The 19,310-nt window shown below is 36.0% G+C and overlaps 1 protein-coding gene across 1 annotated transcript in view; it reads right to left on the bottom strand.

Moving 5' to 3' along the window:
- Window positions 1–19,310, bottom strand: part of prkcaa (protein kinase C, alpha, a) — a 173,930-nt gene that overhangs the window by 53,889 nt on the left and 100,731 nt on the right. Inside the window, exons 6-9 of the mRNA XM_067459379.1 lie at window positions 18,415–18,571; window positions 16,213–16,347; window positions 12,431–12,524; window positions 1,761–1,901 (exon numbers count right to left, since the gene is read on the bottom strand). Of these exons, the coding sequence (XP_067315480.1) occupies window positions 1,761–1,901; window positions 12,431–12,524; window positions 16,213–16,347; window positions 18,415–18,571 (527 nt within the window). The remainder of the gene's footprint in view (window positions 1–1,760; window positions 1,902–12,430; window positions 12,525–16,212; window positions 16,348–18,414; window positions 18,572–19,310) is intronic.

Here is a 19,310-nt window from a genome sequence, read left to right as displayed (position 1 = left end):
AAAGTTGGGGCAGGTAGCAATAAGAGGCCGGAAAAGTTTAATGTACATATAAGGAACAGCTGGAGGACAAATTTGCAACTTAAATGGTATAGCCTCTCAGAGTGGCAATGTATCTCAGAAATCAAGATCACCAATTCCACTAATGCTGTGGCGAAAAATAGTGGAGCAATATCAGAAAGTGAGTTTCTCAGAGAAAAATTGCAAAGATTTTGAAGTTATCATCATCTACAGTGCATAATATCATCCAAAGATTCAGAAAATGGAAAACTGTTCTGTGGTCAGACGAAAAGCAGTTGCCTTTCTTTTTGAAAGTTCTTTTTGAAAAACTGGGACGTCATGTCATCCGGAGTTCCGGACTAAAGCGGAAAAGGACAACCCAAGTTGTTATCAGAGCTCAGTTCAGAAGCCTGCATCTCTCATGGTATGAGGTTGCATGAGTGAGCGTGGGATGGGCAGCTTACACGTCTGGAAAGGCACCATCAATTGTGAAAGGCAAGTTCTAGAACAACATATGCTCCCATCCAGACGTCGTCTCTTTCAGGGAAGACCTTGCATTTTCCAACATGACAATGCCAGACCACATACGGCATCATGCTCTCCTTAGTTACTGTTGCAATGCCTGTCAAGCTTTCGCGCCTGGCATATTATTACAGTATGTATGCGCCAGTGTCAGACATTTCCAAGGAGATAATTTGTCATTTTTTGCAAACAACTGAGCAAGACAAAAGGGACTGCAGTATGCATTCAAGGGATATATCCACAACATACTATGCAACCTATTAGAGAATAATTTAATTAAAATGGAAGCTAAAGCCTTTAATGGAGTGGCTAAGTGCTTATGTTTGCACAATCGTTCAGTTTATGATACAAGCGTGAAAATTGGCATGAGCAGTCTCCATGGGTCACTTGACAAGAACATTGTCCGAGCCACTTGAAATTTCTAATTTTTCCAAGATGGCCGACACCTTAGTGGAGCCGTTAAGTAATATAGTGGTTTATTTGGTGATACAAGCATGAAAATTGGCATGAGCAGTCTCTGATGGTCACTAGACAATAAGCCACCCACAGCTATGAAATCCTGAAATTTCAATTTCAAACCAATCGCTGCATTGCTGATCATGGTTTCCAGTATCGATGCATCTGCCCTCTTAAAATTAACTTATTTTCCCCTTAAAATTATACATTTTCTCAGTTTAAACATTTGATATGTCATCTATTTTGTATTTTAAATAAAATATTGATATTTGCAACTTCCAAATCATTGCATTCTGTTTTTAATCACAATTAAAAACAGTGACCCAACTTTTTCGGAATTGGGTTTATATAAAAATTACTAAATAACTAAATGAAGGAATGCAGCTAATATACTTAAATACATATTGGTAATTAAAGAAAAACAATTGTGGGAAAATTAAAAGAAAATATTTATTTTTTTAGACTAAACCTCATAAACAGTCATAAGCACAATATCCTGGGACCATAGTTCACACACACACACACACACACACACACACACACACACACACACACACACACACACACACACACACACACACACACACACACACACACACACACACACACACACCTCATTTGCGCATCATAAAAACAGAAAAAATAACATTTAAAAAGCCTTATAAATAAATATACACCAATGACTAAATTTGCACATATAAAGGAAGAATCAATTGTATGGTGTGAGTAAAGAATGGTGTGTTATTATAATACTCCTTGTAATAGGGAAGTGGTTGTAAACTCACCTTTCCAAAACTGCCTTTTCCCAATACTGCCAAGAAATTAAAGTCTGTGAGCTTGACTCTGTCTATACCGCTGGAAGGAAAAAAGGACCCACTGTCATCCAAAGGGGTGGAGGCTTTTTTGGATGGACCCAATTTGGCTTTCTGCACACAGACACACAATAACTGTAAAACAAGCCAGAACTAACAGCAAAATTCAGATGCTTGAAAAATCCCCATGATGCATTTGGAATCTCATATTCAAGTGAGATGCTGGAACATGTCCTCTGTAATTTATAAGGTGTGAATAGACTTTAGTCTTGGTAGATTCCATAATTATTTTTATTTTTTTGCAAATGAAAATGAGGTTATGACATAGATAAATGCATAGTCTGTTTAGTGGGTTGACTTAATTATGTCTACATTTCATATCATGTTCATTAGGGGTCTGAATCGTCACTGGTCTCACGATTCAATTTGCATCCTCAGTTTTCCCTATTACTGCACATGGCTACATTTTTGTCAATGAAGCAGTCAGATATATGAACTCACTTTTTATTGTATATATAACAATATATAAAATATTGAAATATAAAACTATATAAAAACTAGTAAACAGATCACTAAAAGCGCATGAAACTGTCAAGTAGTGTACTTAAGTTACAATAACGCTCACACACACATGCACGCTCGCAAGCACACAGATACTCACACTACACACTTACATTTGCATTCACATGCTTGTACCTTCTAAATGTTAAAAAAGTGGATTTTGGGGTATTTTTTATTACTCACTTTTGTGTTTCGCTTCCCTCTGCCATTTTACACTAGCGCAAGAAGTGCTTATGCGACAAATGATGTTAGAGAACCGTCAGTAGTCTATAATCGATTATGGTCCATTCCTGCATCAATGCAGAATCGCCCACGTCCGTATCGTGATTAATCGATGCAATGAATAATTTAAACACCCCTAATGTTCATCAGAGTTGGCCACCATGAACTGTTTTGGAAAGACATATTTTCAAAGTTGCATCAAGAAGAAGGAGGGGGAAACTGACTTTATGGCTAACATTTGTCAAAAATAAATTGCGTCCGTCTACCCTGACTAAGGTCCATTAAAATTTTAGAGATGCAGCCCAATAAAGCATAATCCACTCTTTGCAGCATCATCTGCATTTCCTTACAATGTCTTATAACAATCTATACACAACAAGGCTCATTCTAAATCTGCCTTCCTGATTAATTCTGAGGAGTGCCCATGCAGATTCCCAAGGCAGATGTAATTCTTTCCATCACAGCATGCAGAAGTCAGTCAGCGGGCCAAGATTCTCTGCAAGCTGCCGGCTGAAGAATATCTGATTTAGTCTAAACTAGTTGATATGCCTGCTTCTTGTTTTTGTCTAAACCATCCAACTGAATGTTTTAAATTCTAGTATTTTGAAAGAGCTAGTAATATATTGGGGCAATAATATATTTTAACAAAAAATTATTGGTGTTATAACCACTCTCTGAAAATAGTCCTGTTTAGGGCATAGCTGTGGTGAACGGTTAGTCATCTTGAAACATTAGTATGATAGTATTTTTTTCTTGTTTCCAGTCCAAATATCTAAATATTCTTAAATCAAGATGTATTTACCAGATAAGTAAAATGACATAGGATATTTTTTCTTGTTTTCTGAAGAAAATTATTAAATTGAAGTGAGTTTTTGCTTAAAACAAGCCAAATTATCTGCCATTGGGGTGATCAAAATTATCTTATTTCTGTTTGGGACGGAAACAAGAAACACGATTATTTTTCTCACCCCATTGGCAGATAATTTTACCTGTTTTAAGCAAAAACTAATTTTGATTTTAATTTTCAACAAAACAAGAAAAAAATATATTGTGTAATTTTACTTATAGTAAATGCATCTTGATTCAAAAATTGTTAGATATTTAGACTAGAAAAAAGACAAAATTACTAAGTAAGAAGAGCATTTTTGCAGTGTACTAGTCATGTGTTCAATGAGATGGTGGTAAATATGGACATCTTTCAAGCAAGTTTGTAATGGATACAGAGAAACCCTTGAAACTTAAGAACAGCTATAAGATGACGGTGAGGGGAGACACCGGAGCAAAGATTGGAGGCATGTATAAGCTCTGAAGTATAAACTTTTTCAGCCTTCTGTGTGATTAAGCACTTTTTGAGCCCTCTTGAGTTGGAAGCAGTTATAGATACTCAGCAGAACCAGAGGCACAATGTGCTGATATTCATGGCAATTACATTTTTATGAAGCAGTAGATTTGTCCCAACATTTGATCAAAATAGTAGGTAGCCGCTGTCAGAGGAAAGGTGCTTTTTAAGGTAGCCAATAAAGATCAAACTCCCTACACTGATCGAGTTTAACTTGAACTCCAGGTGAAATTTAATCATTAATAGCTAGGAAGGAAGCTGAAAGTCTCATAAACCTTTACATGTGTTTTTACATCTCACATCTTCACTACTTCATCTGAGATTTTAAGGTGTGTTTAGTCTTTAGAGGTCTACTGTTAGTGGATTTTACCAATAGTGATAACCCAATGCTATTTACCAATAGGTTGGCCCATGCTGGCTGATAACCGATTAATCAACCGATAGTTTTAACAATTGATACTTTAGTCAAGTCAAAGGTGTGCCGGTGTTCTGACGTAGAACTCTGAAGTGCTACACTGTATATATTTTTTGTTTGCTTTTTGCGCAAAAAAAGTACTCTCATCGCTTAATTAACTTTGAACCACTGTAGTCACATAGGCAATTTTAACAATCTTTTTACTTCCTTTCTCGACCTTAAAAATGTTCACTAAATTGCTGTCAATGGAGGAGTCAGAAAGCTCTTGGATTTTGTATAAAAATATCTTCATTTGTGTTCCGAAGATGAATGAATGAATGAATGATGAATGAATGCATGTGTGAAACAACATGAGGGTGAGTAATTAATAAAGAATTTTTAATTTTTAATTTACTCCTAGTTTAGAAAACTTTTCAAAATAGCAAAATATGCATTACAGTAATGATAAAATAAGAACTGTAATTGAATGAGTTTCTGATTTGATTATATGTCTCTTTTGGCTGCGTGATAATACAGTCTGCATAAATTTGCAACTTCGCAGCATAACAAATCCATAAAAGCGACCAACTGGATATAAATGAATGCAAATAGATGGTAACCATCGTGACATTAAACATTTGAATCGGATTGTTTTAACTGTTTGAGGTACTAATGTTAGCACCATCTCAGCCTTGATCGCAAACATACGGCTGTTCTCCACTAATGCAGCATCTAGTCAACAAAATCATTACTTTATTATAGGAAAACACAAACGGTAGTATACTGGTTAACATACTGTTGTTTCATTGTCTGTTTTAAGTCCACATCTGAAGAGCCCCACTATGTGCAGCGCGCAGCCTCACGTGTCAAAACAAACACCACGAAGGGTCAGTGATAGTTTTTGTGTTAATGGTGGGGGGTATAAGTCATCGCAGCTTATTGCTCTGGCCACATCTGCAGTCCTCATGCCTCCAAAGCAGGTCTATGGCATGTTCACACATGTGAACAGAGACTCTTGCATCTTTCTCTTGTTGTTTTTCAAAGGTCTTTTAGTGTTAAATTATTATAACTGACCTTACTTGTCTACCACCTGTGAGATTTTAGTGTCTTGTGGACTGTTCCACAGGTGCATGTGCAATAATTGTTTATGGTTCACTGAACAAGCATAGAAAATAGGGCTGCCGTCGACTAATCCTGTTAACATTTTTATTAACAAGCCATAAATCATAATAATGAGCCTTTTATTGCGTATACAATAGTGAGCCTAATCAACGCTCAAATGCACGCACAAAGCTTGGCACAGGGCACCGACAAACGTAATAATTATGAAGGTGGCGTAAAAAATTTGGGTTTAAACATTTTAGCAATTTATTGATAATGTTTTCTGTGTTTTCGGGCTGCAGAGATTAAGTCAACGATGCTGTCTCTCATCTCCGCAGTAGTGGGCGTGTCTGTATGTTTCAGGATTACGTAATCAGAGAATATTGTTTTCCACTAGAATTTGTAAATTTAAAAGTAGACATTTCAATCTTTCTATAGATACATATAGATATTTCTCATGTCTGTAAGGCAAGCTGAGTTTCTGTTCATTTTTGTTCACAGAGACTGCAGATCAAGTGCATCCTGATTGTTTTCACTGTAAAAATGCTTTTCTTACTTAGTATTTTGTCTTGTCCAAACATCTAAAAATTCTTAAAACAAGACGCATTACTAGACAAGACAATTACTTTTGCTTTTAAAGTAATAAGTGGAAAATGCTTATTTTAAGCAAAAATTCACTTAATTTTGAGTTTTTTCGCCCCAAAACAAGAACCTTAAAATTAAGTGAATTTTTTCGTAAAATAGTCAAAATAATGGGGTAAGCAAAATAATCTAATTCAGACAGAAAACAAGATTATTTTGCTTCCCCCGTTGGCACATTATTTTGCTTATTTTAAACAAAAACTCTTAATTTTAAATAATTTATCCCAAAACAAGACACTCATTTTTAATTGTCTAGTAAATGTAAGATTTTTTAAATATTGTGAATAGAAACAAGACAAAAATACTAAGTATGAAAAGCATTTGTTACAGTGAGCCCCGTTTCCACCACAGGAACTTTACCCAGGAACCAGGAACTTTGGGTGGTACTCGGTGTGTTTAGACCGCAGGAACCAGGGTCTAAATGAAGTTCCGGGTAAATATTTCCCCCTCCAAACGGCCCTGCTCGCGAGGTAGTACTTTTTCAAAGTTCAGGAACTTTCGAGGGCGGGACTTTGGCGCTGAACATGCTGATTGGTTTAGCATTTTATTTCAACCGGCATTTTTAAAAGTCTTTTGCGAGGTTCGATCTACGTTCAGTAAATATCAGTCTTGCTCTCTGTCTGATGGCGCGCGTTCGTCTCAGCCATCTCATGGTCAGTCCGTAATAGCTGATAATAATATACATTGTCATTTTAAATCTAGCTTTACAAGCTTTCTCAATATGCTGCTGAATCTGCATATTAGTGCTCTTTTCTGTCGTTGTTAATTTCCTCTTTATTAAACCTATACATAACCAGCAAAAGCAGCACAGCTTGAATCTCTTCCATACTCGTTATTAATTTTTTTACAGTCTATATTTTTCACCATGTTAACGACCTGACCGATTACTATAAGTGTGCGTCCTTACATGACGTGACAGCGCGCGCCGCGCTCATGTTGACAAGAGAGGAAAGTTAATTTTTCTGAGGGGTAAACTTTTTATTTCGTAAGTTATGAAGATAATGTTGGAATAATGACACAGCATATATTGCTCCAGGCAGTTTTTACTTTAACTGCGCCTGACAGACGATTTTTTTTTTTTTCTGAGATGATTATTACACTTTACAACAAATAAATAGCTTATATAATACTGTATTAGTCCTGGTGGCCGTTAAGAGTTGCTATGGCTACAGTTAACACATTCCAGCTGCTGGAGAAAACAGCGTTGACATTTTTGATGCGGCAGACAAACTGCATGTGACAAAATGATTGTGATTGAAAGTCATCACATGTAAACACCAGATCGGTTTAGATAACGTCTCATGTAAACAGTCCACTAAATCTTTCAATCGGTACACACAAAAATGATTACTGTCCGTCAGTGACTTGGAGGAGGAGCAGTCCTACATCACCGGACTAATTTGCCTAATCTCCACGGAACTTTAGATCACGGTGGAATTGCTGACAGTTGCAGGTCTGGGGGGGAGAAAAGTTCCTGGTACAAATTGTTCCGGGTAATTTTGGTGGAAACGGGGCTAGTGTTGTTGTTATTGTGAGTTTACAGAAATAAAAGTAGGCCTTTTACAGTTTGCATTACTCTTGTATTAAGAAAAATGAGGAATAGCCATTTTTTTCCCCTGATAATTGCCTTTGCCTGAGGTGTACAGAGCTGTAGAGTCAATGTCAAAAATCAGATCCCTCTCATAGCATCCTGCAGCACCCACAACTCAAACTTCATTCCCACATCAATGCATACCTCTACATAACTATCAGTAACCTATCACTGCCTTATGCGCAGGCACACACAAGTATCCTCTGCAAGAAGTTTTCACACCCTCACATACTTCAAGATGAAGCTGCATTAATGTAGCGACCATTTTATAAAAATAAAAAAAAGTGATGCAGATGAAACGGACACAAAACCAGCCAGCCAATCAAAACACACATATTTGCACGCTGCTGCTGACACGCACCTGCCCAAGGTCCTCTAATGTCTGATCCTGAAACCACACCAGATGGGTAAACAGAGATATACATGCAGACACGGAACACACATAAGCGTGAAAAGGAATAGACAATTTTTATAAGAATATAATCTTCCCACCCAAAGTTATGTGCACTTACCTCTGGCAAAATCGGATTACTCAGTATGTGGGTGTAAGTGAGAAAGCCTGGTTTAATGGGGCATCTCACTTGCAAACTCATAAGAACTAACTTTTAGTGGGGGGTTTCTCACCAGCCAACTGTTTTGATGAAATCTTTCCCTCTTCAGAGGAGGTCACTCACACTGATTAAAAATGACATAATGAACGGCATAATGAACAGCTGTATCTAAATTTTCTAAAATGATTTACAGAAGTAAAGCTTATGAAAAAAATAAAAATAAAATAAATCTGGGTTTTTTTTAGAAGAAGAAGGTTTGTTGTTGGCCTTTATTCTGCTCTGTATTCTTCATTTGGCTTAAAAAAACAACAACCATATTTTACAGGTTTCTAAATTTTTTAATAAAAAAAGTTTCTATTGGATGTGTTGCCAGTTTACAAAGTCAAATTTTATACATGTAGGTAGACCCCACACACTTCATTGGCTGCTATTTAATACAATCGGTTCAATTATTGCTTTAAAAAGTTTGAGACAGATTTTGCATTGGGAGACTGATCTTTTCAGTTCAGACTGAACTGATCATTTAATGGCATAGGAAGCCCTTTGAGCTTTTTCTTTGAGTTAATTCACAGCCAATGTTTAGTTACTCAATTACAATATTTTTAGGTAGAGGTAAGTAACAGGAAGACCGTGTCAATTGGTGTCTCCTCTGAATTTGCCTCACCGACACGTCATCCTTAATAAACCAGTCTCCGGCGCGACGACTCCGATCTTTCAAATATTCATATTCTGGTGTAATATTCTGATCTAATATGATTTCTGACATTGTAAGGTTGCTTGAATATAATAGTAAACTGTTTGATAATAGGCCAGAGGAGAACTGGCACCCCGACTGAGTCTGGTTTCTCCCAAGGTTTATTTTTCTCCATCATGCCCTGATGGAGTTTTGGTTCCTTGCCACTGTCGCCTTTAGCCTGGCTTGCTCAGTTGGGGACACTAAAATTATGATCTAAGTTATTTAACTAAATATACAAATAAAAATAATGAATTAGGTCATTTTTAATTCTATAAACTATAATACTGATCTGCCAAAATTGTTGCTATATGATAAATTATTTTAATAATAATTAAAATGAAAGCTGATAACATCACTGGTTTCTCCAGAACGACTTTATAGCCAAATCAAATTTTGTTGCAATATTGTCCTGTTTAACACTGCGAAGCTGCTTTGAAACAATCGTCATTTAAAAGCGCTATATAAATAAATTTGATTGATTGATTGATTGATTGAGGTAAGTATATGTCTTTGATTGGTTCTATGTGATGTGGTGCATGTGTGATAGGATGGGTGACAATAGACACACTTGCACACTGGCCCTACATTTTGGGAGGAAACCAATTTGTCATTTACTCAAGGTGTTGCACTTCATAAGGAAGTCTAACGCCTTGCTGTGACTGTGAGCCTTTGAGAGGGTTTCAGCAGCGCAGTATATATATATTTTTTTCAGTTGAGACTCTTCAGTTGAGACCTGATAACTAATATCTGTAAATGTGTTACTAGTATTTAATTTCACAGATAGTTTCTGTATTGATTCTATATAAAATGTTGATACAATGTTGTTTTCAAATTATTTTGTTTTGTTATTATGCTTGTTGTCATCTGTTGACGTTGTACAAGTAGAATGTGGCGTTTGGTCGGTGTCTTATTTATCCTGCCCCTCCTGCACTGTGATTGAATGGCTGGGTAAAAAGTGACAATGAAGAAAGACAATGAAGTTGAACATTCTTCAACTCTTGGCGACCAGTAAAAAACACAGAGCACTCAGCACCTCATTACGTTCATGGCATTCTAAAAACGCCTTGGTGGACACACTGCCTAAATGTCTTTTGTTTAAAATGCTGCAGAAAACCTTCCTCCTGTTACTGTTAACACAAATACCTCAGTATAGTTGTTGGGGTCCTAAATGTTTTTATTTTTGTAAATGGGGCTGAGGTCCTGATTTCAGATCTCAGGGGTAAAAAACTACACACAGAACACCACTGAAGAATTTAGAATTTAGAATTTTAGTGTTTCAGCATCTCATTCAGTCTGCTGTCAACACCATAGGATTTCTTGGGCTTGAGGACTTGCAATTTATCTTCTAATTATTTCATTGTTACGGGGAACTCTAAGGTCTTTTAGTTTTTGCTTTAATTGATCCAAATTTCCATGTATTATTATTATTATTATTATTATTATTATTATTATTATTATTATTATTAGAATTTTGAATTTCAGTTGAGCTATGTTATTCTTAGACATTATTTTTCCACGTATTTCAAGCTTGGATTGTCAGATCTTCTGGATTTGATTTGTATAATAATTTTCATTTATCCCCAAATTTATTGGATTTTTTTTTATTTATTATTTCTTTAAAATAGTCCTGTAGAGATTGAGCTTGACAGTGAGATCTGAGCTTTCCGTGCTTTGGGGTGGGTACATTTCCCAGTCTAAATCAAACCATCTGCCAGAGTCCCATTTCAGAGTCACTTTTTTGTGCTGTTTTGTAAAATATGAATTTTAGATCTTTCACTGCCTGACTGATGCTGATTATGTATTTGGAATGAATGTAGAGAGACATCTAATTCCACCCCAGTTTCTAGAATTTAAGCTTTTAAATTCTAAATTTTAACTAAAATTTCGAACTAAATTTAACCTGTCAATGTCTCACTACTAGTTTGCTTTTTTAATTGCCTATTTTCCCAATCAAATATTTGAGTAATTATCATAAGGTATAATTCAAAAGCTTAAACACATTAAATATATATCCTGTGAAAAATATCCTAAAATTGGACTTTGCTTGCTTTGCACAACTAGATATATGATTTTTATAACAATTTAACTCACATTGTTTCTTAAACTTTATATTTTGTATAATTAGGTTTTTTTTTTTGTTTACAGTAAAGACAAAATAACTTGTATACACATTCATTTTTGATGCTACTTTCTGCAATAATCTGCAGTGTATATTTTTTAAACAGACCAACCTTAGGTCTTCAAAAAGCATTCATGAATTACAACAATTTAAATTCATGAAATCTATGCTTGAAAAAGCCTGACTGTTAACAGATCACCCATAAGATTCTATAATGAATAGAAAAAGAACAGTATTTATTTGTTGAATAATAGTTGTAATTTCTTCTTATAAAATAAAATGTATGTTTACCAAACTTTTCAATGGTAATTTCCACAAAAATATTAATCAGCACAACTGTGCTTAATAAGAAATGTCTCTTTAGCACCAAATCAGCATGTTAGCATGATTTATGAAGGATCAATTGAGTAATGGTTGCTGAAAATTCACAGGGGAAAAAAAATAATATTTAAAAATATTACAAAATAGAATAGACCAGGCAAATCTACAGTAATTCTCAATAGTAAAACCCTAACCTCAACTAAGTGATTTTGCTTATGTTTAGCTCTTAAAGCGCATATGATGATGGGCTTTCAAAATCACCTATAAACACTAAACAGGAAAAAAAATAACAAGAAAAGCTATCACTGCCATCATCTGGCAAAACAAAGAATAACATGAAAACTAATTCTAATAGCCAGTGGTGACTGATGTGGCATTGTGCTTCTCATCTGGGCAGACTACCTTTAAATGTTTTATGGGTCACATATAAACCACCCCAAGGCAGCAATAATGTATTTGTTTGTGTACAAACATCTACAGTATGTGTCTCAGGAAAGCAACAAGCAGATTAAATATTAATATTATCCTAATCATGTTTCCGCTGGTACAAAATGTCTGACAGAGACATACAAACAGCAGCTATACTAGCAGATCAGCTCAAGCTATCCTGCTAAACAGATCTGAATGTCAAATGTTTTTACTTTGGAAATTATAGCAAGATATTTCACACCAAACTTTTGCTGTCTCTCAGTAGTTTTTAGTCTCAGCAGTCTAATTTAAATGAACGACTAGACGTAGACTAGAAAGATCTTTAGCCGAGGGCAGCCCTATTTCCAATGCTTGTTCAGTGAACCATAAACAATGTACTACTGACTGCTGAGACTAAGGGTTCTAATAATTTATTGATGGAATTTACCAACCTGCTCATTCTAGCTCTTAAATAATTATTAAATTCATATTTTTTATGTTTAGCAAACAAAAGCTTAGAGTTGTTTTGTAAGAGCCACAGATTACTGTTTGTTCAGCTTTAGGGTAAATTCTTTTTCACAAAAAACAAGTTACTTTTCCTAGAGAGCACAAAACTAAGATAAATGAGTTTTGCACATGAGGATAATAAAAGAGTCACCTCAAACTTCTGTCGGAGCTCTGTATCCTCGTCATCTTCATCTGGAATGGGAACATTGTAGTATTCTCCCTCCTCCTGATTTAACATTTTGTACCTACACCCCAAGTAAAGAGATGGTACAAGTTATGATTTTTTATTTATGGCATTCATCAAACCCCACAGGTACCCAATTTCAAGTACCCACAGTTCTGTTTACTTCCTAGGGTTAATTCTGGGACTGTAAAGCAGTTTCATTATATATTTTACACAGCTAAATACTATAAAAAAAAAAAAAACAATACCAAAGATTTTACATAATTTCAGAACATTAACCCTAGGCAAGAAAATAAGTTAATAAATAAGTTTTCAATAATTGTTTTCCCAAGGACAACAACAACAGCAGCAGCAAAAAAGCTTCAATAAAGGCCATCAAAGTAGTCCATATAAGCAACAGACTATATCTGTCTTCTGAAGTCATTGTCTGTGTATAACAGAAAATGGTGTTTTGGCATCATTGTAACATTTAATATGTGAACACAAACATATTACTTATATTTAGGGCTGGGCAATAAAAATGATAACGATAATTATCGCAAAATAATTTTCCTCGATAAAACGATAACACAAGTTCGCTAAATTCTCCATATAATGCTTACGTGCTATGCGCAATGCTGCAAATGCGTTTTGCAGACCGGGCTTATGTGTGCCGCACGCGCTGTTGTTTACAGTCACAATGGCTGACAGGCTTGGAGGATCAGAGTGAAGTGGAGCGAGAAAAATGAGCTCCAGCGGTTCCAACTTTAGCGGTTTTGAGATATTGGCTATCTGACGTGCACTGCTTATCATATGTTCACCACACCGAATTATCATGCTTAAATTTTTAATTTTTTATATTAAATAAATGATCGTGCTTCTTCTAAGTTCTTCCATATAACATCAAGCCCAACACAGCAGTAAATCTACATTAACTACATTCACGCATAAGCTTATCACCGTGTTAGTTGTAGTGGGTGACTTAAGTAGAGGTGGGCATAGATACAATTTTTTTAATCTAGATTAATCTAGATTAATTTTAAAAATTAATCTATCTTAATCTAGATTAAAATAGCTCATCTGATTTCTGCTGAAGGCTTTCAGAATGTGTGTGCTACCCTCTCACATACGTTACGCTAGAGGTGTAACGGTACAGTTCGCTCACGGTTCAGTTTGTATCACGGTTTTAGGTTCACGGTTTTGGTACGGTTCTGTATTTACTATGACTACTGTCAAATAATAATAAAAAAAATAAGGACAAATCATTTAAATCCAAGCAGCAGCACAAATAAATACTATTGAGCAAAGGTACTAATAAAATAAACATGCTTTTCAGGTTTTTTGGGTAGGTCTAACATTAGTTTTTAGGTAGAGAAATTTAATTAGTAATCAAATGTAAAATAATTGCATATTTCACTGTTTAAATTAAAGAGTAATCTTTATTAAACTTACACAAAATCAAGAGCAGTGAGTGATGTCCTTATCTTTTCTTTGACATTAAACAGAGCAGTAAAGGCTACTGCCCCTTTAAGACCTAATGCAGGGATATGCATCATCTTTCTCGACTTTATACAGTTCACTTAAGGCATATTCAGACTATGTCTGCTTGGATACTCATCAAGATGGACATGTTGACATATTTTTTGTGTGAGTTTGTCCGTTCAAGCGCAAGACATAAAAGAGAACTCAATATTTGTGCACTGTGAGATGTGTGCGTGCTTTGGGACGACTGCACAAAGTGCACATAGACAGATCTTATCACAGAACTTATCGCTGTTCTTGTTCGCGTCTTCTGGCTCTACACACACCCGGCTGATGATGACGACGAAATGATTGGTCATATTCGGACTTACGGCAGCACTCGCATGCATAAACAGTTTACACAGAGAGACCGTTTTGCCCAGGTTTTTCTTTTATCCTTGCTGTTGTAATTGTATCACTGAGAAGCCAGCACGTGTATCCATCGACAGAAACATAGCCTACATAAAGCATTATTTTCAAGTTACAATCCATATTAAAGATTGCGTCATCAGATGTAAAATGAACCGCAGTGCAAGTGCGTGCTTTTACACAGCACCCCTGCTCACGTCAGAACGCTGGTATAGATCAAGTGGCAACCTCCCGCGAACTCTCCTGAAGCCAATACGCAAGTAGTGTAAACTGCAATTCATCGACTGGCCACTAGAGGCAGGCTCCAGAATGGAGCAGAATCTTATTGAGCCCCATGTTAAAATGCCCAACTTTGCAGCAGAAAAAAACATGTTTAAAGCCTGGTACAAATTGTGGTTTTGGCCTATACGGCTAATGAGGGGGGTGAACTTTTTTATAACTCATTCGTTTACGTTATATAAAGCCTTAAAGTTCTGCATAATTAAGGGCATGGTTACTGTGAGTGACAGGTGGATAGCCATTTATCCGCCAACTATAGTCAATGCGTCACATAAGCTCCGCCCACATCCCGCCTTTTTGCCCATTTTCTGTTATGTGTGACACGCGATGACTCGCTCGCAAGATGGCAACGCCTAGCTCCTCTCTACTTTAAGCTTCAGAACAGCTTATCGGAATCCTATGGGTGACATCACAGACACTACGTCCATATTTTTTTATAGTCTATGGTATAGACCAGTGGTTCTCAAACCTGTCCTGTAGGACCACCAGCCTTGCACATTTTGTATGTCTCCCTATTTCTGACACACCAATTTCAGGTCTTGCAGTCTCTACTAATGAGCTCATGTGTTGAATCAGGTGTGTTAGATGAGCGAGACATACAAAATGTGCAGGGCTGGTGGTACTCCAGGACAGGTTTGAGAACCCCTGGTATAGACCCAGCTCCCAACACAACTTTGAGAATTGAATAACGGCATTATATTTTTTATCACCCAATATGAGTCTCACGGTAACGCAGCACGTTAACACCGATAACGGCCCACCACTACTTACAAGCTAACGTTACCAAACTATAATCACTAAAACATCAGACTTGTGGAAAAATACATCGCTATCATAATTTTTGTCTTTGGTGATGTACTCAGCATCGCCTGTATCAAAAGTATCAATAATTTCATCCAATGTTTAAAGTGAATAAATTAGACTTGATAGCCTTTACTGGATTTCCACAACTACTGAACTTTGTATTCTCTCTCCCGGCTAGTACACTGTCGGTGAAGTGTGTGTGTGTGTGTGTGTGTGTGTGTGAGTGTGAGTGTGAGTGTGAGTGTGAGTGTGAGTGTGAGTGTGAGTGTGAGTGTGAGTGTGAGTGTGAGAGAGAGAGAGAGAGAGAGAGAGAGAGAGAGAGAGAGAGAGAGAGAGAGAGAGAGAGAGAGAGAGAGAGCGAGAGCGATGCGTGGTGGACCAATCAACTGTGAATGACCAACAATAAAAATGTAGATACATTTTTTTTGCTATATTGCCCAGCCCTATTAGGCAGCAAGTGGACATTCTTTCCTCAAAGTTGATGTGTTAGAAGCAAGAAAAATGGGACTCAAAATGTTTCTAAACTTAAAACACATTTTTTTCTCTGTTTGTTTTTAGTGTTTTACTACTTACACAAGTAAGTATATATAATTATTTTATTAATATATTGTAGATTTTTCTTTTATTCATATTGTCAATCTCATTTATTTATAAGGTTTGGCATGCTGACAGATAGATTTTTTTACACATAGACAGAAAGTGACTGCTGAACAAAATTAGTGACCCAGTTATTTTCCTTTTCAAGATCTTAAGCCCTACCAGATACATGGGTCTGCAAGAAAGAGACATGTCCTTACCATCCACACACTGGGGACTTCATGAGTTCGGACACACCAAAAGACATTGAGCCCATGAAGTCATTGCGGGTGGTTCTGTCCCAGTCCCACACCTCTACAGACAGCCGACGGTCCTTATCTGATGGCTTCAGCTTACTGGAACACACAAGCATACAGAATGAAGCATTACATTAGCACTCCCCTTTATCATATTCTAAAGCAGGGCTTTTCAGCTGCTTTCTTTCAGCAATGCATATTATACAGATTCATTTGTTTCTATTTCTTTTTATCGTATTACTTTTGTTGTAAATAATAACATGCTAATATATACAATGATACAGTTTTTTAAGATTTGCTCATTACTAAGATATAAGATATATTTAGCATTTTCTGCTATTATATTATTTCTGAGTATACAGGATGTTTAAAATAGATTTGTACAACCTTTGCCTTCATATTTGATGCATATTTTCTGCAAAGATAAATATTAAGTAATTTATTTTACATTTAAATTGTTAATCACTTTAGATGTGTGCACTTGGCATTGAACATTTTTAACCAGATGGTTAATAAAGAAAATCATATTGAAGTTAATTTTTTTAAGTTAACTAGTTAAACAAAAACACAAAACAAAAATCACGTATCAGTCAATTGTTCTGAAAAAAATAACATTAATAATGTAGATACATTTTTTTTGCTATATTGCCCAGCCCTATTAAGCAGCAAGTGGACATTCTTTCCTCAAAGTTGATGTGTTAGAAGCAAGAAAAATGGGCAAGCATAAGGATTCGTGCAAGTTTGACAAGGACCAAATTGTAATGGATAGATGACTGGGTCAGAGCATCTCCAAAACGGCAGCTCTTTTGGGACGTTCCCGGTTTGCAGTGATCAGTATCTATCAAAAGTGGTCCAAGGAAAGAACAGTGGTGAATCACTAACAGGATCATGGGCAGCCAATGCTCATTGATGCACGTGGGAAGTGAAGGCTGGCCTATGTGGTCCCATCAAACAGAGCTACTGTAGCTTAAATTGCTCAAGAAGTTAATGCTGGTTCTGATAGAAAGGTGTCACAATATGCAGTGCATCACAGTTTGTTGCATATGGGGCTGGGTATGGTCCAAAAACGGCAACAGTGGGCATGTGAGCATGAGCATTGTTGCAGACCATGCACAACCTTCCATGGAAACGGTATTCCCTGGTGGCTGTGACCTCTTTCAGCAGGAAAATGTGCCGTGTCACTAAGCAAAAATGGTTCAGGAATGGTCTGAGGAGGACAATGAGTTTGAGGTGTTGACTTGACCTCCAAATTTCCCAGATCTCAATCCAATGGAACAAACAAGTCAGGTCCATTGTGGCCCCCATCCTTGCAACTTACAGGACTTAAACGATCTGCTGCTAACATCTTAGTGCCAGATACCACAGCACACTTTCAAGGGTCTAGTGAAGTAATTCAGAGCTGTTTAGGCAACCAAAAAGTGGGACAAGGCCAATATTAGGAAGGTGGTCATAATCTTATGCTTGATCGGTGTATAGGCTTTATCCTTTGATTTTAACTTGTGACCTTTCACTGATTTGTACGTATGCTTACTCTGTGGAAGTGATTTTATATAAACAGTCACAGCAGCCATGTGACATTTATTTAGCTGATGTCTTTTATTATTTTTATGCTATTTTCCAGGAAGATATACGTGGTTGTTATTTTGAATGTTTGGTGTGCATATATATATATATGATTTTGATGAAATCACTGTTCAGCCTTATACATCAGAGCCAAGGAGGACAGTCTGATTCATGGCTCTCTCTCTATATATGTTATATGTATATATATATATATATATATATATATATATATATATATATATATATATATATATATATATATATATATATATATATATATATATATATATATATATATATATATATATATATATATATCCTTGGCTCTGATGTATAAGGCTGAACAGTGATTTCTTTAAAATCATGTATCAGGCAAAATAGTGATTTCATCAAACTCAATCAGAGGGTTATATAAAATGTTTCTCAGATTTAGCCCATGGGCCAACAGTTAAATAACCATTATATTTAAACTGATGCTACAGCAAACCTGTATGGAAGATTATAGTAATGGGTAAAACATCAATTAATAATACAATGTTCATGCACATACATCTATCACCAATGACCCTGAATATCAGGATATAATAAAATGTTGGGACTCACAATGTAAATGACTCATTCCAAGCTGGATTCAGGGAAGAACGGATAGTTTTTGTTTTCTGTTTCGTCTCATTTTTAGGGTCTGGAATCAACTTGAGTTTTACATATGGATCAGACAATCCATTCGGGTCCATTGGAATCATGTTCTTGCCTTCTCCAACTGCAACACAACAACATGCCAAATAAGATTTGAAATGAGAATTTAAAAATATAAATATGTAAATAAAACAGGGCAGGTGGTGACACTCATAACATAATATGAAGAACTGACTTCATATTATTCAAAACTGTCAGAGCAGAAGCACAGGCAGGTTATTGATGTTTGTTAAACCAACCTTATATGAACGCATTCATTACAGTATCTCTGGTTTAGCGTGCTACTTTATATAAACACATGACCAAACAGAAAACATATATTGGGTGTTCATGTTCCTATGACATCATCATCTTTTATTCTGTACAAACTGTATATTTTGTCCACTAACCCTACCCCGAAACCTATCCATCAAAAAAATAAAATAAAATAAAAAATTCCCCACAAGGAATTCGGATCTTGGATATTGCCATATTTGTAGGGCATCACCAAAATACACACATGCACGGACGCACACGCATTCACATACGCACAAACACGCACGCAAAAAACATAGAACGACCTGCCATTTACACCGGCCTCTACTCAAATCCACAAGAAAGGTTAGAATTTGAATATATAAAAATTTTACAACCAAAAAAACAAATGCAAACATGTGGTGTGCCACTAAAATGTGTGTCAGTGAATACAATAAAACACAAGGGGCACAATAAAATTATATGTGAAGGATCTGTGGAGGGATTTTTGTGTGTCAAGTAGACAATTAGATCTAACCGACACTCTGAGAATGCAAATATTGACAACC

This window comes from Pseudorasbora parva, chromosome 12 (assembly GCF_024679245.1).
Source record: "Pseudorasbora parva isolate DD20220531a chromosome 12, ASM2467924v1, whole genome shotgun sequence".
NCBI classification, from domain to species: Eukaryota; Metazoa; Chordata; class Actinopteri; order Cypriniformes; family Gobionidae; genus Pseudorasbora; species Pseudorasbora parva.
The sequence above is the reverse complement of the archived record's forward strand: the minus strand, read 5'-3'. Positions and strand labels throughout refer to the sequence as shown.